Here is a 25,515-nt window from a genome sequence, read left to right on the forward strand (position 1 = left end):
ATCAAAAAACAGGCAAAAGAAAAATTAAATGCAAAAGAGGAGTATGACTCACCAAATGTATTTTTTCCATGGATGCTTTTTGCTGCTCTTGACTGACTCAAGCAGTCTTTTGTCCTTTTGCACAGCCAGAGAGAAGTCACAGTTTACAGATATTTGAAGTTCACTTTTGATCAGCCCTGTGCTGCATCTGTTTCTTGAGTCTGACCATTTAATAGCCATCAGAGAGAAAATCCTCTCCACACCGTTTTGCAAGACTTGGCTCATTTGCGCTGTATACAACTGATGTGAGTGAGGGGGCCTGTGATCGGATGACAGGCAATGTGATTGGCACATGATATGCCACTGCCGTTTTATCTGATCTAGGATCTGTAGAGTGCAGTCTGCTGTATTTACAAGAGTTAATAGTCAATATATGGGACAATTAAGGTCCCGTGTGAAACAAACCAATTTAGCCCAATATACGGGATGTCCCGGCAAATACGGGACAGTTGGCAACCCTAGGTACAGTCTGTGTGAATTTTGCCGTTCCCTGTGGCCAAAGCAGTATACCTATCAGTCCACTTATCTGTTTATTATATAGGTAGTTTTCTAACAAGATAAAAGATAAAATGTGCCACTCAATGTGAAAATTTGGGAGTTTTTCCCCCACCCTACCCCCCTTTAAAACTTGTTACAGGCCTTACAGTTTGAATAAGGAGATAGGGAACTGTGTCACTGATTTCCTAGTTTGATTCTGTGGGTCATATCAAGGCATCAGTACTTTAGTACAGAGGATTAGGGCCACCAGAGAAATAAAAATGTCATATTATGAGCATACCGCATCAAGTGAGGACATTGAGATATGCTGTATGGCTAACACCATTGTTTATTAATGCGTATATAATATGTAATGTGTAAGGTAAGTGTATGAATCATATGTGCTTTGGCAACATGTCCTTTTTCATGCCAATAAAGCAAATTGAATTGAAAATTAATTTGAATTTTAAAAAAAATAAGCTCAAATTTTAATTTTAATTATTATTATTATTATTATTATTATTATTATTATTATTATTATATTATAAAGTCAGAATTCTGACTTTTTTCTCATAATAATAATAAAAAATATTTTACCTTCATTTTTTTTTTCTGAGAAAAAAAGTTTGTACTTGAATTTAATCCAAGAATTCTGACCTTAATCAAATAATTCTGACTTTAATCCAAGAATTCTGACTTTAATCTCAGAATTCTGACTTTAATCCAAGAATTCTGACTTTAATCTCAGAATTCTGACTTTTTTCACATAATAATAATAATATTATTTATTAATAATAATAATAATAATAATAATAATAATAATAATAATAATAATAATAATAATAATAAGCAATTTTGACCAAAATTTTTTTTTTCTTTTTCAGTGGCCCTAATCCTCTTCCGTAGTACTAATACAGTCCGTTTCAAAAGCAGTTTCACACTTCACACGGGTGTACGTTAAGTTAACCACAGCAGTAAACTGTAGTTTTTACCACAGGAGGGCGGGGCCGAGGGCTAACGTCAGAGGCAGAGCCCAACGTTATGAGTTATCGCGAGAGTTAAAATGGTTAAAAAGGCGTTACCACCCTGCCGAGTGGTAATTTCAAGCTCTAACGTCACTTTAGGAATTTTCTTGCTCTGAATCCGGGTGCAAATCTCTGTCTGTTTACGGTAAGTTTGAATATATATGTATGTACAGCTCGGTATGTGACAGTTTCAAATGTTAAACGATCTAGTTTTGAATAAACTCACCCAGCTTTTGAAAGCCCAGTTAGCCTGTTCGCGTTAGCTGTTGTACATTCTGTCTCGTGCATCATTACCAGTGTTTCGGTTTCTAAGAGTGAGTTTATCAACTGGCGTCCTTTCAGCCAAATGCCTCAGCGGCTGTCGTAATAACAGGAGTTGTTGAAACACGGAAAGAGTCCTCGGGAAGCCGCCCTGTTTTGATTTCCATTCTTACTTCAAAACAAACTTGTCATATGTGTAACAAAAAAACACAACTATGTCGCAGGGACGTTTAAGCTGCTGTCACTGCGAGAATAACCTAACAGACGCCTTCGGTTAAAGACGCCAGCTAACATGGTCACACTTTGAAACGAAACACTCGCTGTGCTTCATTAGCTTAGCTACGTTTACAGCCAATGTGTCACATTTTCCATCAAACCCAGTGAAGTTAATGGTCGTTTCTCGGTGAAAGTGACGCTTTGGAGCTGTTTTATGTAGGAAGCTAACCTCTACATCCAATGTTTGTCAGCGTTATGAGTGGAAGTGACGTTCATGGAGACAACTGGTCTGTTTCTGTTTGGTGTTAAGTGGTAATGCATGTAAACAAATGTTGCTAACATTGTAATGTCTCATGTTTGTCCTACAGCTTCATCATCTGTCAGACATGGCTGCTCAGTGCGTGACCAAGGTAGAGCTGACTGTCTCCTGTGACCACCTGCTTGACAAAGACATTGGCTCCAAGTCTGACCCTCTGTGTGTTCTGTCAATGAGCAGCTCTGACTCCCAGTGGTATGAGGTCAGTTGGATGGTTGTAAAAAGTTAACATTTCTTATATGCACACACACACACACACACACACACACAACTCAGTAGATGTCAAAGTTTGACAAAAGAAAAGAAACTGTATGCACAAGAAATCTCTTCAATTCCAGCAACTTCTAACACAAGATGCTATGGGGCGCAGTTTGTAAAGTTGTGCACACTGAACATAACCGCAACAATTCTCCACATTTAGCTCCAAAATGTCATAATAATGTAGAGGGAATTTTTAAAAGTCACTTTTTTATCACATTTAGAGGAATATTTTGTGATCTTCTTCACATTTAATTTTGTTGGGAATAATATATTGAGTTAAAATTTTGTTAAATCCAAATGTTAAATATAAATATAAATGTTCAGCGATAAATATAAATGTTCAGCGATAAATATAAATGTTCTATGATAAATCTAAATGTTAAATATTAATCTAAATGTTAAATCTAAATATTAAATCTAAATGTTAATTATAAATCTAAATGTTAATTATAAATCTAAATGTTCAATAAATCTAAATGTTAAATATAAATCTAAATTATAAATATAAATGTTAAATCTAAATATTAGATATAAATGTTAAATCTAAATCTAAATGTTCAACGCTAAATTTTAAATCAAAATCTAAATGTTAAATATAAATATAAATGCTGAATCTAAATATAAATCATAAATATAAATGCTTAATATAAATGTTAAATATCGATATAAATGTTAAATATAAATATAAATGCTAAATATAAATATAAATGCTAAGTATAAATATAAATGTTAAATATAAATCTAAATATTAGATGTTGCTCTGCGATCCTAAATATTTAGCTGATATGCAAATTCACACTGCCGCATATCAGCTGAATATTTAGGATCGCAGAGCAACATTTAACATTTATATTTAAAATTTAACATCTAGATTTAAGTTTAACATTTAGATTTATCGTTAAACATTTATATTTATCGTTAAACATTTAGATTTATATTTAAAATTAAGATTTAGATTTAGCATTTGGATTTAACAGTGATTTTAACTTAATATATTTTTCACAACAAAATTAAATGTGAAGAAGATCACAAATATTCCTATAAATGTGATTAAAAAAAAAGGGACTTTTAAAAATTCACTCTACCTTTTTATGATGTTTTGGAGCTAAATGGGGAGAAATGTTGCTATTATTTTCAGTGGGCACAACCTTGATAACGGCGCCCCATAAGATGCGTTATACTAAACATCATACAAAGGTGTGGCAGCTGTGTCAGTGTTGCTCCAGCATGATACAATCTCAGGAGCGTTAATTGTTAACCCACAGATGGAAATATCAGTGTGGTGTAAAGCTGCAGTTACTTCACATCCTCTTCCTGTTTCTTAGGTGCATTAATGCCATCAGATGTACTATTTATTTTTTACAGCAATTTTCTTTCTCCACCCTTTCCTAACAGCTCGGGCGCACAGAGCAAGTTCAGAATTGCCTCAGTCCAAAGTTTGCCAAGAAGTTTGTCATCGACTACTACTTTGAAATAGTGCAGAAACTAAAGTTTGGGATTTACGACATCGACAACAAAACCATTGACCTGAGTGATGATGACTTCCTGGGACAACTGGAGTGCACCTTGGGCCAGGTAAGGCTTTAATCTTGTAGATGGAAATGACTCAGTGTTTCTGAATAAATGTTAGTACAGGGCCTTCTGGCTGTAATGGTTGGGAAGTTATCCTCATTGCAAAAAGGTTATTGATTTTTCACCTGATAGGTTTAGATTGTTATTTGAGTCCAATCCCCAGTGCTCAGTGCTGATTCGAGTTGAGAGAGTCATGTCTGAGATGAGTCCTCTTCATCAGAGTCAGAGTCCAAATTAAGCCCCCTTTACCTGAGGATATATAAAAAGGAGCTGGTTTGACTCCAAAGTATTGACTGTTTGAACCTGGACTGACTGTGTGGGACCTTTTGGATGAGTAGACAACACAGTTCATTCATCAGCATAAGATTCTGACTGATCCTGTCTGCATGACTGGAGATTTAAATGATCAATGAGGTTACAGCGCTGTGTGTAAAGGAGCACCCTACCTCTTTAAATGGAGAGACACACTCATTGATTCTGCTGCAGTGATCCCACTGCAGGTGTTTATGAACTCTCAAAGACCTGCAGTCCAAACACAGCTAACCAGAATGTGACCTGTTAACATAGTGGACTGTTACTGATACTAACAGCTTGCTTACAGTCACACTCCAAGTAACTTTAGCATCCTTCTTACTTGATTGGGTTCATCCTGATAGATGTCTGTTTAAGTTAGTGTTTGTCACCATCTTCTCCTCTTCTAGTTTGTTTACATGTCCAACGTGTTGTGCTACTGTTGTCTGCATTTGTTGTAAAATCTTTGAAAGCAAAACTCACAACTTATGGCGCATGTGTAGTCATCCTGGCAGGAAATGTTGCTCGTGAACATGCATGCAGGCGAACACATGCACCAGCAGCTGGAAACTGAATCAATTATGAGGGCCTAATAAGGTTGTCCACAGTTTTGATATTTTGATGCTTTAAAATAATTCAATATGCTTTATTTTTATGCTCAATAGTATGAATAAAACAGATCCACACTCACAATTTCAACCAGAAGTGCCACAAGTGAATGAAAGTTAGAGAGCGAGCAGCTGTGGTTGATCGGCATAGAGATAAAGTTAAGTGAGAGAGTGCCGGTAAACAATATGGCAAAAGGGTTTTTAAAAAGTCAAATTGTTTCACATCAGATGTGCTCTTCAGGACTCCTAAACACATCCACACCTCCGCACAAAAATACAGGAAGGTGCTGGATCTAGTTTGCTCACAGCTGAAGTCTCACTTCTTTTCTTCACTTCCACTATGCTGCTAACTCTCCTCATCCATAGGTCAGTAAATACAGTCCTTTGTTAGACCCTTGTTGCAGGTAGACAGAGAGCAGATGAGTACGGTGGCCCTGAAGGACAAATCAAATTTACAAAGGATGAAACACTTTTGCAAAGTTGGAAATACATTTAAAAACGACGAAACACTTTTACCATTTCTGAAACAAATTAACATTTCATTTTTACGGAAAGGGAATGTACCAAACACCGGAAGGGATCTGGAAGTGATCAAGTGAGGGGTCATTTAGTTTGTTTTGATGGAGAGAAACCAAACGGAGCGACATGGTTTACATATTAGGACATCCTCGGGTCTCAGAGAGAGGTGTCAGACCTCAGATGAAAAAGCATCATGTCTCAGCAAAACTTTCATCATGTGTCAGAATTCACATGAAACGGCCTCAGACCACATAGCCACAGGCTAAACAGTGTCAGACTTAACGGTAATAGTGTTCCGTCGTTTGTAAAATTGTCTCCAGCTTTGTAAAAGTGTTTAATCTTTTATAAATTTGTTTTGTCCTTCAGGGCCGCTGTAGATGAGAGACAGCGATGTCACCTGGTCTCTTTACGTTGTCTATCATTCTGACCTGCAGACTGAGGACAGGGAGCTTCACAGCATTGTACAATGATTGACACTATGAAATACCAAGATTACATTTTTTGTGGGGATGGTCTATTTATATCAAAGTACGCAGTACCTCCCTACAACACCTCATTTTTATATAAAAGCTGGCTTTATTGCATATCAAATATTTAATGGAGAGACTTCCTATGATCAATTTCTGTCTATTTGTCCTCATATAACCTCATATTTGAATATATTTTGGGTCTTTTAGTCTGTTAGTTTAGCTCTCACAGTCATGAGCATAATCCAGTCCTTATATCAAGGTGTGAAGAGGTGTCTCCTTTTTGAGTAAATGGAGAGCTGAAGGTTTAATTTCTTAATTTGAATATTTGTGGCTCCCTGAAGTCAAAATATGTGTTACAAACTGACAGTTTCAGGCAGCATGGGGTGGTGTAATATCATCCCTTTGTTTTCCCATATTGGAGATCAGAGTTAACGTCCCTGATAAGTAGTTGCTGTGTCGACTCTCTAAGTGTAACCTGACCACAGATGTTCACTCTGCAGGATTATACTGGATGATAACTGCATCGTGGTCTACGGGCTGCTGTGTGTGTGGTTGGTTCTTATCCTCTGTTCTGCAACTTTTGGTTCTTAAATAACTGCTGACTTGTTTAATTTCTTTCAGGTTGTGTCTAGTAAAAAACTGACCCGACCTCTCATCCTGAAGAACAAACATCCTGCAGGAAAAGGGACCATCACAGTGAGTGGCATGGAGAAAAACTATTGATGGATTTGTTTTTAAACACCCGTGCATTTATCTATTCATTCTCTGTTGCAGATCAGTGCAGAAGAAATAAAAGACAACAGAGTGGCAAATTTTGAAGTTGAAGCGAGGAAACTAGATAACAAGGTAAATAAAAAGCACCCCCTGAAATCAGTTTTTAGATTTTCAGGTACATGTTACTCACTGGCTTGGTTTTTATTCATTCACAGGATTTCTTTGGGAAGTCTGATCCATACCTGGAGTTTCACAAACAGACATCAACTGGCTGGCAGCTGGCTCACAGAACAGAGGTAAAAATATTTATTCAAATATGCAAACGCTAGGATTCTTTTAATATGTACAGCGGATAATACAACTGTGAGGATGCATGCAATTATTTTCTCAAACAAAATCTGTATCTTGTAGTTTTGGAAAACTGTTAATCTAGTGTGTGCTAAAATCAGTGAAAAACACTGCTCTATATTATACTCTATTTTCTATGACGAATGTGTTTGAATAAGGGCCTGTGTCCACTAACAGCATTTCATATAATAATAATAATAATAATAATAATAATACATTTTATTTATAATGTGATGTGGTCTCTGTTGAGCGGGTGTGAGTGAGGAGGCGTGCAGCTGAGTTTTGAATGTATTGTAATTTGTTGAGGAGGGTGTTGGGTGAACCATAGAGGAGGCTATTGCAATAATCGAGTCTTGAGGTGATGAAGGCGTGGAGGAGAGTTTCAGCGGCAGTGAAGGAAAGGGAGGGGCGGAGACGGGTGATGTTTTTGAGGTGGAAGAAAGCAGTTTTTGAAATATTGTTAATGTGTTGTTGGAAGTTGAGGGACTGATCGAAAAATGATGCCAAGGCTACGGATGTGGGTGGATGTTGAAACAGTGGATTTATCAATAGTGAGTTAGAAGTCCGGGCAAGTGGAAATGAGGGATTTTTGGGCCTATGATAAGAATTTCAGATTTATTACAATTGAGTTTGAGAAAGTTTGTTTGCATCCAGGAGTTTATTTCAGTGAGGCAGTTTGTGAGGGTGGTGTGGGAAGCAGCGGTGATGGATGTGGTCGAAATGTAAAGCTGGATGTCGGCGGCATAACAGTGGAAATGGAGGCCATGGCGGCCAAGAGGGAGCATGTAGATGATGAAGAGGAGGGGACCAAGCACGGAACCCTGGGGGACACCATGAGAGAGGGGGGCTGAACGTGACTTCAGGTTGTTGATGCTGATAAACTGTTGGCGGTTTAGATTTGAACCAGGAGAGGGCGGTGCCAGTGATACTGAGGGAGGATTGAAGGCAGGTGAGGAGGATGGAGTGATTGAGGGTGTCGAAAGCTGCACTAATGTCCAGGAGGAGGAGGATGCTGAGGGAGTTGTAATCAGATGAGAGGGGGATGTCGTTAGTGATTTTGAGAAGGGCTGTTTCTGTGCTGTGATGAGTTCTGAATCCGGATTGAAATGAAATGATCTCCAATAAGCTACAGTCTGGCTCCGTGCTCTCTTGTTCTTCAACACTCACCAGCTGCGTTTTTAGAATGAACAGCTGTAGTCATATGACTGAGGTTTTCCCGTGGTAATTACTCCATTAACGAATATCTGACTCCTCTCCTCATCCGAGAGTTTGTTGTAGTTCAGTGAAAAACGACCTGGTGATATCACAGAGTGTTTTATTCTGAAAATTAACAGGATTTAAAAAAAAATATTTTGGTGCCTGACTTCCTGTCCCGCTCAATCTTCTCTGTTGGGATTTATGCGTTGTGCTCCAGCATCCGGCAAAAATGGAAGTCTTGCGTATCTGATCCGGAGGGCTCTGACCTGCCGGATCAGAGACGCAGCCGGAACGCAATGAAGCGGATCCAGTGGAAGTTAAAACATTGACTAGAATAGAAACCTATCAGATCCCAGTGCTGTGACGAATTGGAGACTGACCGGACAACAGATCCGATGGAATTTGGACGTAAGGGAAGCAGAAGTACTGTCGGACAACTTGTGTAACCAAGTAACAGTAAACAGCAATAACAAGCGCTCTGAAATAGAGGTCGTGAGGACTGCCAGTTCCAAAAAATGCATATTGTGGACACAATCAGGCCCTAACCGTAGCAATGTGAGTTTAAAGTTGCATGTAACACGTGTTTGAAGTCATGTGCAGGATTTAGTAAGGTGTACCAAGAATCATCACATGTAGCAGTAAACTCACGTTTGTCATGAAAAAAATCTAATTTCAGTTTAAGATGGACGTGCTGTAAGTGGTGTCTTTATGGGTAATTACAGAGGATGAGAACATCCTTGACCGGTACTATTTTCAATGAAATAAAGTCTTTAAAAGGAACCATCAACACTGTTTTTATCAACATTTTACACAGTGTCTTGGCTTTTTGGAATTGAGGTTGTATAAGTTACAGAGAAAAATATCAAAATATACTTTTTTGAATTTATAGTTCAGGTGAAATCAAATAATCTATTTTGTTTACTACAGCATGCATGCTCTGTTAATCACTCTTCCTGTTCACATGTTAGAGAGAAAAAGATTAGATACCGAAACTGAATCTTTCTTCCTTGAATGTAGAGGAAATGTGTAACTTTCTCAAACAAAATCTGTATCTTGTAGTTTTGGAAAACTGTTAATCTAGTGTGTGCTAAAATCAGTGAAAAACACTGCTCTATATTATACTCTATTTTCTATGACGAATGTGTTTGAATAAGGGCCTGTGTCCACTAACAGCGTTTCATATAATAATAATAATAATAATAATAATACATTTTATTTATAAAAGCGCTTTAAAAGTTTCTCCAAGACACTTTACAGGAAAATAAATTGTACAATTGAAAAGCAAAGGAAAACAGTGCAAAAAAGCAAGGGAAAGCAAAGCAGCAAAACAAAACAAAACAAACAAAAATTAACATTTATAGGTTAAAAGCCTTTGTAAATAGGTGGGTTTTGAGTCCGGATTTGAATGTGGTGAGTGAGGGAGAGAATCTGAGGTGTTGGGGGAGAGAGTTCCAGAGGGTGGGGGCAGCGACAGAGAAGGCCCTGTCCCCCCAGGTTCGGTGCTTGGGTTTGGGGAGAGGGGTGAGGAGGTTGGCATTGGTGGAGCGGAGGTTGCGGGTGGGATTGAATGGCTGCAGAAGGTTGGTGAGGTAGGAGGGAGCTAGGTTATGGAGGGCTTTGTAGGTGATGAGGAGGATCTTGTACTGTATTCAGGAGGTGATGGGAAGCCAATGGAGGTTCTGGAGGACTGGGGTGATGTGGTCTCTGGAGCGGGTGTGAGTGAGGAGGCGTGCAGCTGAGTTTTGAATGTATTGTAATTTGTTGAGGAGGGTGTTGGGTGAACCATAGAGGATGCTATTGCAATAATCAAGTCTTGAGGTGATGAAGGCGTGGAGGAGAGTTTCAGCGGCAGTGAAGGAAAGGGAGGGGCGGAGACGGGTGATGTTTTTGAGGTGGAAGAAAGCAGTTTTTGAAATATTGTTAATGTGTTCTTGGAAGTTGAGGGACTGATCGAAAATGATGCCAAGGCTACGGATGTGGGTGGATGTTGAAACAGTGGATTTATCAATAGTGAGTGAGAAGTCCGGGCAAGTGGAAATGGGGGATTTTTGGGCCTATGATGAGAATTTAAGATTTATTACAATTGAGTTTGAGAAAGTTTGTTTGCATCCAGGAGTTTATTTCAGTGAGGCAGTTTGTGAGGGTGGTGTGGGAAGCAGCGGTGATGGATGTGGTCGAAATGTAAAGCTGGATGTCGTCGGCATAACAGTGGAAATGGAGGCCATGGTGGCCAAGAGGGAGCATGTAGATGATGAAGAGGAGGGGACCAAGCACGGAACCCTGGGGGACACCATGAGAGAGGGGGGCTGAACGTGACTTCAGGTTGTTGATGCTGATAAACTGTTGGCGGTTTAGATTTGAACCAGGAGAGGGCGGTGCCAGTGATACTGAGGGAGGAATTGAAGGCAGGTGAGGAGGATGGAGTGATTGAGGGTGTCGAAAGCTGCACTAATGTCCAGGAGGAGGAGGATGCTGAGGGAGTTGTAATCAGATGAGAGGGGGATGTCGTTAGTGATTTTGAGAAGGGCTGTTTCTGTGCTGTGATGAGTTCTGAATCCGGATTGAAATGAAATGATCTCCAAATAGCTACAGTCTGGCTCCGTGCTCTCTTGTTCTTCAACACTCACCAGCTGCGTTTTTAGAATGAACAGCTGTAGTCACATGACTGAGGTTTTTCCGTGGTAATTACTGCATTAACGAATATCTGACTCCTCTCCTCATCCGAGAGTTTGTTGTAGTTAAGTGAAAAACGACCTGGTGATATCACAGAGTGTTTTATTCTGAAAATTAACAGGATTTAAAAAAATTATTTTGGTGCCTGACTTCCTGTCCCGCTCAATCTTCTCTGTTGGGATTTATGCGTTGTGCTCCGGCATCCGGCAAAAATGGAAGTCTTGCGTATCTGATCCGGAGGGCTCTGACCTGCCTATCAGAGACGCAGCTGGAACGCAATGAAGTGGATCCAGTGGAAGTTAAAACATTGACTAGAATAGAAACCTATCAGATCCCAGTGCTGTGACGAATTGGAGACGGACCGGACAACAGATCCGATGGAATTTGGACGTAAGGGAAGCAGAAGTACTGTCGGACAACTTGTGTAACCAAGTAACAGTAAACAGCAATAACAAGCGCTCTGAAATAGAGGTCGTGAGGACTGCCAGTTCCAAAAAATGCATATTGTGGACACAATCAGGCCCTAACCGTAGCAATGTGAGTTTAAAGTTGCATGTAACACGTGTTTGAAGTCATGTGCAGGATTTAGTAAGGTGTACCAAGAATCATCACATGTAGCAGTAAACTCACTTTTGTCATGAAAAAATCTAATTTCAGTTTAAGATGGACGTGCTGTAAGTGGTGTCTTTATGGGTAATTACAGAGGATGAGAACATCCTTGACCGGTACTATTTTCAATGAAATAAAGTCTTTAAAAGGAACCATCAACACTGTTTTTATCAACATTTTACACAGTGTCTTGGCTTTTTGGAATTGAGGTTGTATAAGTTACAGAGAAAAATATCAAAATATACTTTTTTGAATTTATAGTTCAGGTGAAATCAAATAATCTATTTTGTTTACTACAGCATGCATGCTCTGTTAATCACTCTTCCTGTTCACATGTTAGAGAGAAAAAGATTAGATACCGAAACCGAATCTTTCTTCCTTGAATGTAGAGGAAATGTGTAACTTTCTCAAACAAAATCTGTGTCTTGTAGTTTTGGAAAACTGATAATCTAGTGTGTGCTAAAATCAGTGAAAAACACTGCTCTATATTATACTCTATTTTCTATGACGAATGTGTTTGAATAAGGGCCTGTGTCCACCAACAGCGTTTCATATTATTATTATTATTATTATTATTATTATAATAATAATAATAATAATAATAATACATTTTATTTATAAAAGCGCTTTAAAAGTTTCTCCAAGACACTTTACAGGAAAATAAATTGTACAATTGAAAAGCAAAGGAAAACAGTGCAAAAAAGCAAGGGAAAGCAAAGCAGCAAAACAAAACAAAACAAACAAAAATTAACATTTATAGGTTAAAAGCCTTTGTAAATAGGTGGGTTTTGAGTCCGGATTTGAATGTGGTGAGTGAGGGAGAGAATCTGAGGTGTTGGGGGAGAGAGTTCCAGAGGGTGGGGGCAGCAACAGAGAAGGCCCTGTCCCCCCAGGTTTGGTGCTTGGGTTTGGGGAGAGAAGGAAAGGGAGGGGCGGAGACGGGTGATGTTTTTGAGGTGGAAGAAAGCAGTTTTTGAAATATTGTTAATGTGTTCTTGGAAGTTGAGGGACTGATCGAAAAATGATGCCAAGGTTACGGATGTGGGTGGATGTTGAAACAGTGGATTTATCAATAGTGAGTGAGAAGTCCGGGCAAGTGGAAATGGGGGATTTTTGGGCCTATGATGAGAATTTCAGATTTATTACAATTGAGTTTGAGAAAGTTTGTTTGCATCCAGGAGTTTATTTCAGTGAGGCAGTTTGTGAGGGTGGTGTGGGAAGCAGCGGTGATGGATGTGGTCGAAATGTAAAGCTGGATGTCGTCGGCATAACAGTGGAAATGGAGGCCATGGCGGCCAAGAGGGAGCATGTAGATGATGAAGAGGAGGGGACCAAGCACGGAACCCTGGGGGACACCATGAGAGAGGGGGCTGAACGTGACTTAAGGTTGTTGATGCTGATAAACTGTTGCCGGTTTAGATTTGAACCAGCAGAGGGCGGTGCCAGTGATACCGAGGGAGGATTGAAGGCAGGTGAGGAGGATGGAGTGATTGAGGGTGTCGAAAGCTGCACTAATGTCCAGGAGGAGGAGGATGCTGAGGGAGTTGTAATCAGATGAGAGGGGGATGTCGTTAGTGATTTTGAGAAGGGCTGTTTCTGTGCTGTGATGAGTTCTGAATCCGGATTGAAATGAAATGATCTCCAATAAGCTACAGTCTGGCTCCGTGCTCTCTTGTTCTTCAACACTCACCAGCTGCGTTTTTAGAATGAACAGCTGTAGTCACATGACTGAGGTTTTTCCGTGGTAATGAAATGTGTAACTTTTTTTTTTTTAACCTGACTCTTCGGGTATTTTGCTCTCTTTATTTAACCGTCTTTCTGCTCTCAGGTGGTGAACAACAACTTGAATCCAACATGGAAACCTTTTCGGATCCCCTTGCAGTCTCTCTGTGGAGGAGACATGGACAACCCTATCAAAGTAAACATGACACTTTTTAAACCTTCAACCACCTGCACACCTGGAGCAAGTTTATCCAAACTGACACTCGAACTGCATTTTAACCTGATGGTGACATAATGCAATACTGTCTTTGAGTATTACCTAGTTCTATGTTTCCCTTTTTAGATGTATCGGAGAAAATGAACTGACTGGAGTGTATTTAGCTTGATGTTGAATATTATTTTCTAACTTTTGAAGCAAACATGTCAGGAAGGAAGCTGTTTCCAAACAAACAGTACAAGTGAGTTACCCAGCACGCGGTGTCCCAGTGTTTGTCTCTCTTCATCTTACCATCACTTAAAGGGTGGAGTGTGTGAGGAGAGGGAGGCATCATCTCAGCAGGCTCTCCAGCTCTCTGTAGCCCTTTTTATATTGCAAGACTAGCACTGTTACACTAAACTCCGCCATCATCACGTCTTTGTACCTTCACACTGATCTTGCTGTGGAGTACTATTGGTCAAGTGTGTGACTTTACATTGCGTTACACATGAGAGGGGAACACACAGCGGAAGCTTCACATGTATGCACTAACTTGGAAATACACACATACACACACACACACACACACACACACACACACACACACACACACACACACACACACACACACACACACACACACACACACACACACACACACACACACAGCGGCGTTCCCACTTCCTCGTCTCGCCTTTGTAACTCCTCTGTTTCTCCTCTGTTACTCCTTCAATGCCAGCAGAGTGGTGAGACGTTCTTTCACATTGAAGGTGAGGCGTTACAGGGGAGTGAATATCGCGGCTTCAACCTGCAATATAAAAAGGGCTTTAATTTCCTTCATTCAACTTGACATATTTGTCTGACACTTCACATACTTTACTTGTCTGTCATTCTACTTCCAGCCTCCGTCTGATCTTATAGAAAAGGATTGCGTTTGAAAATCACTGTTGCACGTTTATGTTTTTTCTGTCTTCTACGCCTACAGTTGTATTTTTTTTTAATACACTTAAAGGGTTAGTTCTCACAATTACAAAATTCCCTGACCACCATCTGGCCCTGGATATGTCTGGGTTTTATGTGCTTGAGGATCTGCATCTCGATCAACACAAAGAGTGTTCTGGTTATTTCGGGAGCTCATTCTTGTTGAGGTCTGTGTCAGTTTTTGTAGTTTGGGTGAACTGAGCTTTTTGTTTATATTTATGTTTTCTGTGTGATTGTTTTCCTTCTCCCTTCAATATAAAGTTTGTTAACACGTTTGCAGGTTGAGTGTTATGACTACGACAACGATGGATCACATGACCTTATTGGAATCTTTGAGACCACAATGAAACGCCTCCAAGAAGCATCTCGAACGTCTCCGGTATGAGTCTGTGTGTGTGTTTGGTTACACAAATTAGAGACGATTTAACTTCTCTTTCTTCTTTTAAATTAGTCCCTGTAGTAAAAGTAGGTTTTGTTTATGCATTAATAGTAGGCATTTACATGGACGACCCTTTTTTTTTGTCTGCAGGCAGAGTTTGAATGTGTCAACAGTAAAAAGAAGCAGAAGAAGAAAGGCTACAAGAACTCTGGTGTTGTCAGTGTGAAGTTCTGCCAGGTGAAGTGTTGCTTTCAGTGTGTATTTTCGCAGTTGTGTGATTTGTCCTGAAGTACAGTGGATTTGAGATGTTTTTTACACTCCTCTATAAATCAGATGTTGCCTCTTTCAGGTGGTGAAGGAGTACACCTTCCTGGATTATATCATGGGAGGCTGTCAAATCAACTTCACTGTAAGTTCTTGCGTCTCTAATGACAGTTATTTGATATCTGTATTTGTTATTTCTACTATTGACCTGGATGTCTGTCCTCTCTCTGGATTTTTTTTCAGGTGGCAGTGGATTTCACGGGCTCAAACGGAGATCCCAAGTCTCCTCAGTCCCTGCATTACATCAGTCCCCAGGGCGTAAACGAGTACCTGTCTGCTATATGGTCTGTGGGCAACGTCATCCAGGACTATGACAGGTATGAAAGACATGTCAAATACAAGATACACTCAAAACAGCCCTCTATGTGAGGAGTGTGAAAGTAATATCTGCAGCACGTTAAAAATACCTAGATGATGTGATGAGCTATAGTTTTACATTTTGGATTCTTACATGCAATTTTGAATTTACTTTCAACCAATGAAGGTCTCTGTGTGTTGATATCGATACTCAAGAGTGGTGTATGTATATGTGCATGGTGACAATAATGTGTGTGTGTGTGTGAAGGGGGGGTCAAATTATTGCTAAAATCTCATTCGCTTTTCAAACCTGTTTCTATTCATAGGGATGAATGACTTTCATTGAAAGATTTTTTTTTCCAAAATTTGAAAAAATTTATTATTGTATGGAATATTTATAACAGTTTAGAGATTGCACATTCTTGGTCAACTTAATGCCAAAATTGTGACTTGAAAAAAAAAAATCTGACTTTGCAAAAAAAAGAATGCAGTCATACAATTTGTGTAAGTCATCAACATATCTCAAAATTGTTGACTCAAAAAAAAAAAAATCCAGTTTTCATTGTATTATGAAGGAGAAAATAAAATGTAAGTGTTTTTTTAATCTCCTAAATTCCCGTCTCTGGAACTTTAACACATGGTAATTAAAGGGTTAATTATAATATTCGTGAATATTCAGTATGTCTTATTAATACTGAAGTTAATTAAAAGATAAAAAAATTGGAACAATTCATCATTATATGACATATAGATATAGATCAGGTTAAATTAATGCCCATTTAAGGCCTTCAACATCACTTTTTTAAAAATATGACATTGCATGAAAAATAACCAGGTCATGAAAATCATTGTTGTATGTTATCAACATATGTAAGCCTGTGTAGATTCAAATATAAAACATTTTTTAAAATGTATTATGCAGGAGATAATCAATTTTTAATTTTTTTTTGACACTAAGAATTTCCTCTCTCTGGAACTTTAAGTAGTGGTAATTAAAGGGTTAATTATAATATTAGTGAATATTCAGTATGTCTCCGATCAGGTTAAAGCAATGCCCATTTTTGATGGCCTAAAGGCCTTCAATGCGACTTTTTCTTAAAGCTTACAGAGGGATATAGATCTACGGTCAGTTTGGTAACACAACGTGAAAAAAATGAGCGCAATGGAGCCTGAGTGACCAAAATCTAGTGACAAACTACTCCTAACTTAATAACTGCATTATTGCTGTTTGTCCCTTCTGTGTAGTGACAAGATGTTTCCTGCTTTTGGATTTGGTGCTCAGATCCCTCCATCATGGCAGGTAAGACCTGAATGCTAACCCACAAATTCATGCAAATGACTGCAGCACCAGCAAAGGGTGCATACTCAGTGCTGACGTACTTTCACTTTAAACGAGTCTCTTGAAACGTTTTTAAAATTAATTGGGTGGCATGAAAAAGGTGAAACTATTCAAAATGTAGACGCAGCAAATCCTCACAGAAAAGAATACTGAAACTTTAAATTGATTTCAGAGCAGTTAGCATTCTTTTAATTATCAGTGCAGCTCCAATCTTCTGTTTGCATTGAGTTCATCATTATGAAAGTCACGTGGTGAATACAGGAAATGATGTGCGATCTTGTATGTTCTTTTTTTTTTACAGGTTTCTCATGAGTTTCCTCTCAACTTCAACCCAGCAAATCCATTCTGCACAGGTTTGTTTTCATATCGTTTCACATGCTTTTAGACGGGCTTATACTGTATTGTCTAGTGAACATGTGCAGCCTAATATACAGTAGCTATCACTTTGCAGTGTGTTGATATAAGTGTGATCCCTACTATCTGTGTGTGTGCAGGTGTTGAAGGCATAGTGGAGGCCTACAGGGTCTGTCTGCCTCAGGTCAAACTCTACGGTCCCACAAACTTCTCCCCCATCATCAACCACGTCGCTCGTTTTGCTAACCAAGCGGTACAGCAGACCACAGCATCAGTGAGTGTTACTCTATTTAGATTCAACATTAATATGACTGTGTTTATTATTGTTTGAGGTTTTGTAGACGTCTTGAGAAAAACATCCAGCAGCAGCAACACCTTTTTATTCTCAGAGACTTCAAAAGCAGATTCGTTTTGATAAAACTTTCAAACATCCAAAACTGATTTGTCTTTGTTGCTTTGTTCTTCCTGCAGCAATACTTTGTCCTGCTGATCATCACTGACGGAGTGATCACAGACATGGATCAGACTCGCAGTGCCATCGTCAACGCCTCCCGTCTGCCCATGTCCATCATCATAGTCGGGGTCGGGGGAGCTGACTTCAGTGCCATGGAGTTCCTGGATGGAGATGATGGTAGTCTGCGCTCTCTGACGGGAGAGCCCGCCATGAGGGACATCGTCCAGTTTGTTCCTTTCAGGCAGTTTAAAAATGTAAGTGCAAGAGATCTCCCACACTCCTGATTGGTCTTTCTTTGAGGGTGCTTGAGCTGATTTTTCTGAACAAGCACTCATTGCTATAAAACTGCATGAATCAAGCTTTTTTTCCTAATTTTGGTTTAACTTGCTTCACATTTAAAAATCCATCAAAGAACACTTCCCCCCCTCGAGTAGAAAAATACCTGTCAAGACCAGACCCAGAGATTCCCACACCCTAAACCAGGGCCCAGTTGTTCATGCAAATATATGAAATAATCTGGATTTGAAAATCTTATGTTTTGCTTTCCAGGATCAGGTGATTCATCTTATTTTTGCCCTGGTTTGTCAAACAAAAATTGGATTGGATGTACCTGATCCAGATAGAAACTTTTTAAGATTACCAAATCCAGATTACCAGAGCTCCAAACGGGACTAAAGTACATCTCAAGAAATGAGAATATCATGAAAAAGTTCAATATTTTCCATCAGTTATTTAAGAAAGTGAAAATCAAACATTTTAGTTGGCAAGTAGTGTGTCTAGAATATATAACAAGTGTTTTTAGATTTTAATTTAGATAATTATGACCTTCAGTCAAAAGTAAACTAAAAAATCTTACGTCCAAATACTAAAATAATTAATTTCTAGTTTGAGTAAACACTATTCAATCAGAATAAATACTGTAACTTGACAGTTGTCCAGTAGACAATCATTGACACCCTACACAAGGAGGGTTAGCCACAAAAGGTAATTGCTGATAAGGCTTGCTCTTCACAGAGTGCTGTGTCAAACTCGAGACAACATCAGAAGAGTCTTACCTGGGCTAAGGAGAAAGGGAACTGGACTGTTGCTCAGTGGTCCAAAGTCCTCTTTTCAGAAGAAAGTACATTTAGCATTTCATTTGGAAATCAAGCTCCTAGAGTCTGGAGGAAGGGAGGAGTAGGTACACACTCCAAGGTGTCTGAAGTCCAGTGTGAAGATTCTGCAGTCTGTGATTATTTGGAGCACCATGTGATCTGCTGGTGCTGGTCCTCTGTGATTTATAAAGTCCAAAGTCAACACAGCCGTCTACCAGGAGATTTTAAAGCACTTCATGCTTCACACTGCTGACAAGCTTTATGGAGATGATGACTCCCTATTCCAGCAGGACTTGACACCTGCCCACAGCGCCAAAAAGATTACCACATGGTTTTCTGACTATGATGCTACTGTGCTTGATTAAGATTGAGAATCGATGGAGTATTAGTCAAGAGGAAGATTAGAAACACCCAACCCAGAAATACAGATCAGCTGATGGCTGCCATCAAAACAACCTGAGCTTTAATAACCCCTCATCAGAGCCACAGGCTGATCGCCTTCATGCCATGCTGATACAGTAATTTGTCATGAACACGCCCCAACCAAGTATGGATTGTATTGGATCATACATTTCAGAGGTTGGAGATTTCATTTGAGATTCTAGATTTCTGATTTTCGTGAGCTATAAGCCAAAATCGTCAAAATATAAAAAAGGGCTTTCAATATTTCCCTTAACATGTCATGAATATATATTAAATGAAAGTGTATCTTTTTGAGTCTTTTGAAAAACTAAACTTTTTCACTACATTCTAATGTCCTGAGCTGCACCTATGCATGCTACATACTTTGTGCAGAGTGGGCGTCACAATCCACTCAAACTGAAAGATCCTGATTAACTGGAGGTTTTATCCAGATAAGTGAAGACCGGATCACGTAATCTTATCAAATTTTGATCCTTTTTATGTTTTGTTTTAATCTGACGAGATTACTTTTTCAAAGACTGGGCCCTGGGTCTCACCTAGCTTACCTGTGTGCCTGTGTTTATTTATGTCTTTTCAGGCGCCCAGCCAGGCTCTTGCCCAAAGTGTTTTGGCTGAGTTACCCCAACAACTGGCCTCCTTCTTCACTTTATTCAAACTGAAGCCTCCTCGCGATCCCAGCCCTTCATAGGGGTACCCCAAATACTCAGTCTCTAAGCCCACTACCATCCTTGTCTTTGCCTTCCCTGTATCAAGAACTGCCTCACTCAATCACTGCACGAGTCATCGCATCTAAACACTGCTTTGCTAAATAACGCTTCAACTGTTTGTCTTCTTTCCAACTCATCCATCTGTTTTTTTACAGATGTGTCATGAGTGTTGAGTGAAGAAGAGAGAAACATTCATACTCACATCAAAGAAAAAAACTCCTCTCCAATGAATTTCAGCTTTAGGTTGATTGTTATAGGGGTGTCATAAATTATTTTTGGACACACTTGCATGCCCAGAATCGGCTCTAACCCACCACTTTTCTTAGCTTTCTTAGTCTAAACATCTCTACTCAGATACTAACACAAACAGCAACTCACAAAGGTTAAATAGCTTTTAAGCTAGTGAATGAGTTAGCAACAATGCTAGCTCCAGAAAACCATCATGACTGCATCCAAAATGTGGCGTTATGGTGTCTTTGTAAGGGTTGCAAAGGGGTGTAAAGTTTCTGGTAATTTTCCATGGGAAGTTGAGATGGGGAATTTTGGAAATATTCCAAAGTGGAAATTATAGAAATTTATTGGAATTGAGGGTAATTTAATGGAAAGGTATCATATCCAAACATAAATATTTGTTTTGTTGTAAGCAGACATCCATCGAAAATAATACAATGAAAACAGATTTATTTGTAAGTAGAACTTTATCAAGTGTTAAATATTTTATTGAACAATCAATTCTTTCATTGAAGAACAAAAACATGAATGTTGAGTTAAATGTTACTCATCCTCTGACCCAACCCATTCGGAAAAAATAAATAAAATGCAATCCCAACAAAGTCCCATTCAAAATGTTCAATGAAAAGTGCATGGAGGGGGCATGGTCTCAAGGAATCGCATAGATATTCTACTGTACTTGCATGAAATCTGGTTGTTTTAGTCAGGATTATGCTAAAATATATTTTTCCAAACTATATTTAAGTTCCCTATTAAGAGCCAACCTTCAATTTAGTGAATTCCCGGTTTATTCCCATAAATTCCTGTTAATTCCCATGGAAAGTTTCAAACTTTGAAAATTCCTGGAATTTTGCAACCCTAGTCTTTGTCCATTTGCATACAGTTGGTGAGCCTAAATCAGGTCAACCAAGCTATTTTCATTAGTGCCAATTTTAGCATCAGCAAGCAGTACTTTTTCTGTTGGCATTCTCTTCTCACTCAACCAGTCCTCTAACTCTTCCAAAGCTCATACCGTGTTGAGGCTTGTGCTCCGTGTTTTTTAGCACACCCTTGCACATTGCTGCGCTGTAGTCCCGTTTCTCTTCGTCTTTTCTCTTCTGGTGACTGCTCAGCCATTGATCACCGATCTGACATTGTGTGATCTCCAAATTACTGAAGCATTTCTGTTAGCATTGAGAGATGCCATCAGAAACTAACATTTTTGTCACATTGTGAACAGGAAGAGGTGAAATCATAAAGTGTTCACTGATCAGGTTGTCCTAAGCGTTACCTTTGCTATTCAAAATGAATAATCATTGTTCTGGGGTTTTCACCAATCAGATTGAAGTCTTTAACACAGCCCAGTGAATAGAAGAAAGCTGGGTGATATCTGTCAATGGATTATCAATCTATTGATGCATTCCTAAGGATGCACATACATATATTTTATAAAACATAGACTGTGAATTTCTTCATATCTTTGTAAGCTTCACATAATGGAGGTAGTACAGCTCTGGTAACCTTCTGTCTCATGGACACACCCTGTTTGTCGTTCCTCTGAGTGCTTTTAACATTTGAGCTCCCTCACTTTGTTCTGAGCCACAGAGTCACCTTGAACTGGATGATTGTATTAGTTTGCAGTATTTAAAAACTGTTACTAAGGATCGATCGACCAGAGTATGCACTTGTGAAACTTTTGATGCTACCGTCTTGGCCAGGACTCTCTTGTAAATCAGATTTTGCAACCCAACAGGAATATTCCTGGTAAATAAAGGTTGTATGAATGTATGTAGACACTTGCACGTCTGTGTTGCTTCATCAATTGGATGCACTCTGTCAGATTACATCAGTGCATAAAACAGCCTATGAAACACACTTCTGACCTTACTACGCTCTGCAATGAGACAAGTTTATCTTATTATAAGAAGTTCAGCAAAAGGTGCCTAATCCATTTTTTAAGGGGGCTGAAAATTTATTTTCAAGTTACTGAGATATTAACAGGCCAAAGCCTCGAAGAGAAACTGGTGAAAACTATTTTATAAGTAGTTTTATTGTTCTGGAGTAGAGTTGGAGCTTTTTGTCATATAGAAAAGGTTTGAAGGTCGACAAAACTGAGAGAAAACGAAGATGTCATTTTCTTGGTGCCATCGCAGTTTCTGTCACTGTTGCTTGCCGCATCTGTAAATGCAGCAGTTACGAGCAACCTCAAACAGCTGCATCATGACAAAAGAAATGAAGTGAAAAGCTTCCTCTGAAAAAGAACATTTCCCCCCTTTTGTCTTCATCTGCACGACTTCCTGTTTCTCACTCAGCATGTAATAAATCTATGATAATGATAATCCAGTAATGCATGATTAAAACACATTTTTCTCTTTACTGTTCAGGACTTTTTTTAACATCTGGTTTCTTCTTCAGACTCCTCCTGAAGCTCTGGCAAAGAGTGTGTTAGCAGAAATTCCCACTCAGCTGACTGACTTTTTCCGTACCATGAAGCTGAATCCACCAAAGTCCAGCAATCCTGCTCCAAACCCTGCAGGGACCATCTGATCCAGACTCGGACCAGAATCCCGCTGATTTAAAGGACATCCGCGGCTTCATCTCATCTCACCGTCCTCCTAACACTTCCTGAACTCTACCTTTTTTTTATATTTTATCAGCGTACCTGCATGCAGCTTCGTATATAAACACTCCAGTCTATAGAGCAACCTGTGCTTCCTTTTAAGTGTCTGAATAGACGTAGTTATTAATCCATGTGTGTTAATCTGGGCTGCAACTCAGCGCTACAGCAATTTAGAAAAAACAATCATTCCATTATTTTACAGAAGAAGTCACTGGACATGTAACTGCACTCTGATACAATACAAGACACATTTTACTAGAATGAAAGCATTTATTGCCTGTAGTGTAGTTGAAGAATGATTTTGTAGCAGAAGTTGGTCAGCTGTGGGTTTTAATTGCATCATGAGTCAAATTTGAATTAGGTAAAGTAAAATCAAATTTTGTAGGATTAGAATTTGTTCTATATTTTATGGTTAAAAATATAAAAAAATGTCTTGCGTTTGGCGAGCAACTTGGGTCTTCATCAACGTTCTGACGGTTGCAGATAGTGTTTTTGACAAGCACATTTTTTAGCTGTGTAATTGAACCTTCACAAGAGGAAGTAAGCATAAAAAACCTTAATAATCCACAGATATGGAAGCTGACGACCATACATTAGTGTGCATGGCTTCCTGCAAAAATGAGTGACTTCAGTTATCTTCTCGAGATCTTTACGTTTCCACCCTGCTCTGCTGGACACACCCCTGCATGTTGCCCTCCCCCTAAAAAGAGGCAGGTTTAGTTTTCTGTAACAAGAAAGGTGACTACAGTTTAAACCGTTCATGAAATATTAAAGCTAATACCAGCAATTTTGAATTTTAAGGCAGTCTGTCAGCAGTTATAACGATAGTTTCCGTTGGATGGTATAATGGAGCTGAGGTTATTATAGCACATGTGAGGGGTTGGCTTGGGCTGTGGAGGTGGGGCCAAAGAGTTATCATCTCATGGGGCCCAGAGCTCCTGGGGACCCCCAGTGCATGGACAATGGCAGCATTTCATGCAGGGGCGATTCTAGGATCGGATGTTTGGGGGTGCTGAGCCGTGCAAGATAAATTTCACTGTTTTGTACATTGTAATGCAATTTCATTCCCACATTTGTGAAAGAAAAGTATAAAACTTTTTAGGACAGTCTGTGACTAAACCATCAAATCTGATAAAGGTTATTTAAATGCTGAGCCACAGCAAAAGAGAAATGGATTGGAATCACAAAAGAAACATATGGTAACCCTAATTTCTGGGGAAAGACAACTCATTTTGATACAGCAGCTCCTCAACATATACATAAACAGTATGTATGTTTCTGGAGTAAACCAGCCCCCTATAGTGAGTACCAAAAATACCAAAAATGGACATTGGAGTTATTTTTTGGACTTTCATTTGAAATGCAATGCACAGCATGTCAAACGCAGTGGAGCTGCTGTATTTTTGTTGTTAACAATTACATTTCAACCCAGAACTGTATGGTTTTGAAACTTTTGAAGCTTGTTAAAAAGAACATACAGTAAAACAAAATGTTTGAATCTCTCAAATTTTAGGGGTGCTGGGATTCAATTTAGAGGTGCTTCAGCACCCCCAAAAATGGTTTATAAATGCCTATGATTTCATGTCAATATGTTTTCTAGATGAATAGAAAAGGATCCTGTTGTAACAATAACAAACAAGCTTTGTAATCCAGAGAAGATGAGATAAGTTAAGCTGTCATAGGAAGAAAACCAGCTTTTTATGTCCTAATATGACAAGAAACTTGAACCAAGGTCTCGAGAAAACAACTGCAGTAAAACTGTCTTCTGTACAAAACAGAAGCTTCTGGAGCTTCTGCATAAAGAGCGTATGTGTGATTACTAGAAAAACTCTCTGATGGTTTGGAGTTATAATAGTTGTATGAACATTTTTTTTACACCAAGCTTACAAATATTGGATGAATGAGTGGACACCTTTTAATAAGATGTTTACAGAAGCAACTGCAGATCTATTAATAGCTTCATTATGTACATTTAGCTGAGTAGCTGAGTAGTTGCTGCTGTTAAGGCACATGCTTTTTTAATTGATGCTTATTATTGCACATGCTCAAATTCTCCCTCCTATCATAATCATAATGTCATGTGTTGAAAGACCAAGTTTCATACATTTTACTCAGTGTGTTGCCAAACAGTTTGATGTGTGTGTTATAAACCCTGAGCTGAAGGTATGACCTGAGATGTTGTGATTACAGCTGGCAACGTTGTTTTGTGCCAGTCTCATCCATCATTGTATTTTGTGTGTTCACCGTGGTCAACCATTGTGCCAGGTACTCTGGTTTTACATGAAAGTCATGTTGTATGTCTCCAAACCTGAAACAACAGGACCCAGTCAGACTTTTGTCAAAACGATGAGGCCATTTACTCCTGTTTTCATATCTTCCATATAAATAAAGATCAGTATTGTAGTATATTATAGTTATATATCTATATGGAGTATATACATTTAAAACATGCTTTTATTTTTTTGCTGGAAAAATCTATTTTAAGTTGTGATCAAATTGTGTAATGTGGTTGCACAGCTCTGTAATACTTGTATTCTTGTTGTGAACCAGTTTTATGATAGAACATGACGCATAATGATGTGCCTTTGTGCTCACAAAGTGTATCAAACCTGCTAATAAAGCTCTTATTCAAATAAAAAACACACCTAGTATTTATTTAATAGATACTAAATGTGATTTGGTGAACCTGTACTGGCATTAGCTGATATATTGATATCAGGTATTCAGTTTATTGTTTTTACTGCAGTCCATTTAAATTACAGACGTTTGTATTCCCTAGTGTACAATGTTAAAGGTATGAAAGTTAGATCCTATTTTTG

General features: G+C 38.8%; 1 protein-coding gene across 4 annotated transcripts; it reads left to right on the forward strand.

The window, feature by feature from the left end:
* The first annotated feature begins 1,578 nt into the window (after positions 1-1,578).
* On the forward strand, positions 1,579-25,336 carry LOC117828750 (copine-3-like). 4 transcript variants are annotated; one of them, XM_034706059.1, is made up of 17 exons: positions 1,579-1,686; positions 2,387-2,536; positions 3,991-4,170; positions 6,677-6,751; positions 6,830-6,901; positions 6,985-7,065; positions 13,425-13,514; positions 14,776-14,874; positions 15,025-15,111; positions 15,224-15,283; positions 15,382-15,515; positions 16,741-16,795; positions 17,136-17,187; positions 17,329-17,462; positions 17,660-17,896; positions 19,737-19,849; positions 22,492-25,336. In XM_034706059.1, exons 2-16 carry the CDS (start codon positions 2,405-2,407, stop codon positions 19,845-19,847), a joined length of 1,599 nt encoding a protein of 532 aa, XP_034561950.1. In that variant the 5' UTR covers positions 1,579-1,686; positions 2,387-2,404; the 3' UTR covers positions 19,848-19,849; positions 22,492-25,336. The 4 variants fall into 4 exon arrangements, with proteins under 4 accessions (XP_034561950.1, XP_034561949.1, XP_034561948.1 ...); XM_034706058.1 differs by lacking the exon at positions 19,737-19,849; XM_034706057.1 differs by lacking the exon at positions 1,579-1,686 and having other exon boundaries at positions 2,349-2,536; positions 22,492-22,606.
* The last annotated feature ends 179 nt before the right edge of the window (positions 25,337-25,515 follow it).

Source organism: Notolabrus celidotus, chromosome 17, assembly GCF_009762535.1.
Source record: "Notolabrus celidotus isolate fNotCel1 chromosome 17, fNotCel1.pri, whole genome shotgun sequence".
Lineage (NCBI taxonomy): Eukaryota > Metazoa > Chordata > Actinopteri > Labriformes > Labridae > Notolabrus > Notolabrus celidotus.

Coding starts and splice junctions, on each gene's coding strand:
- LOC117828750 (XM_034706056.1), top strand. CDS start 2,372: ATGTTTGTCCTACAGCTTCATCATCTGTCAGACATGGCTGCTCAGTGC. Junction 7,066..13,424: donor AGCTGGCTCACAGAACAGAG/GTAAAAATATTT, acceptor TTCTGCTCTCAG/GTGGTGAACAACAACTTGAA. Junction 14,875..15,024: donor AAGCATCTCGAACGTCTCCG/GTATGAGTCTGT, acceptor TTTTGTCTGCAG/GCAGAGTTTGAATGTGTCAA.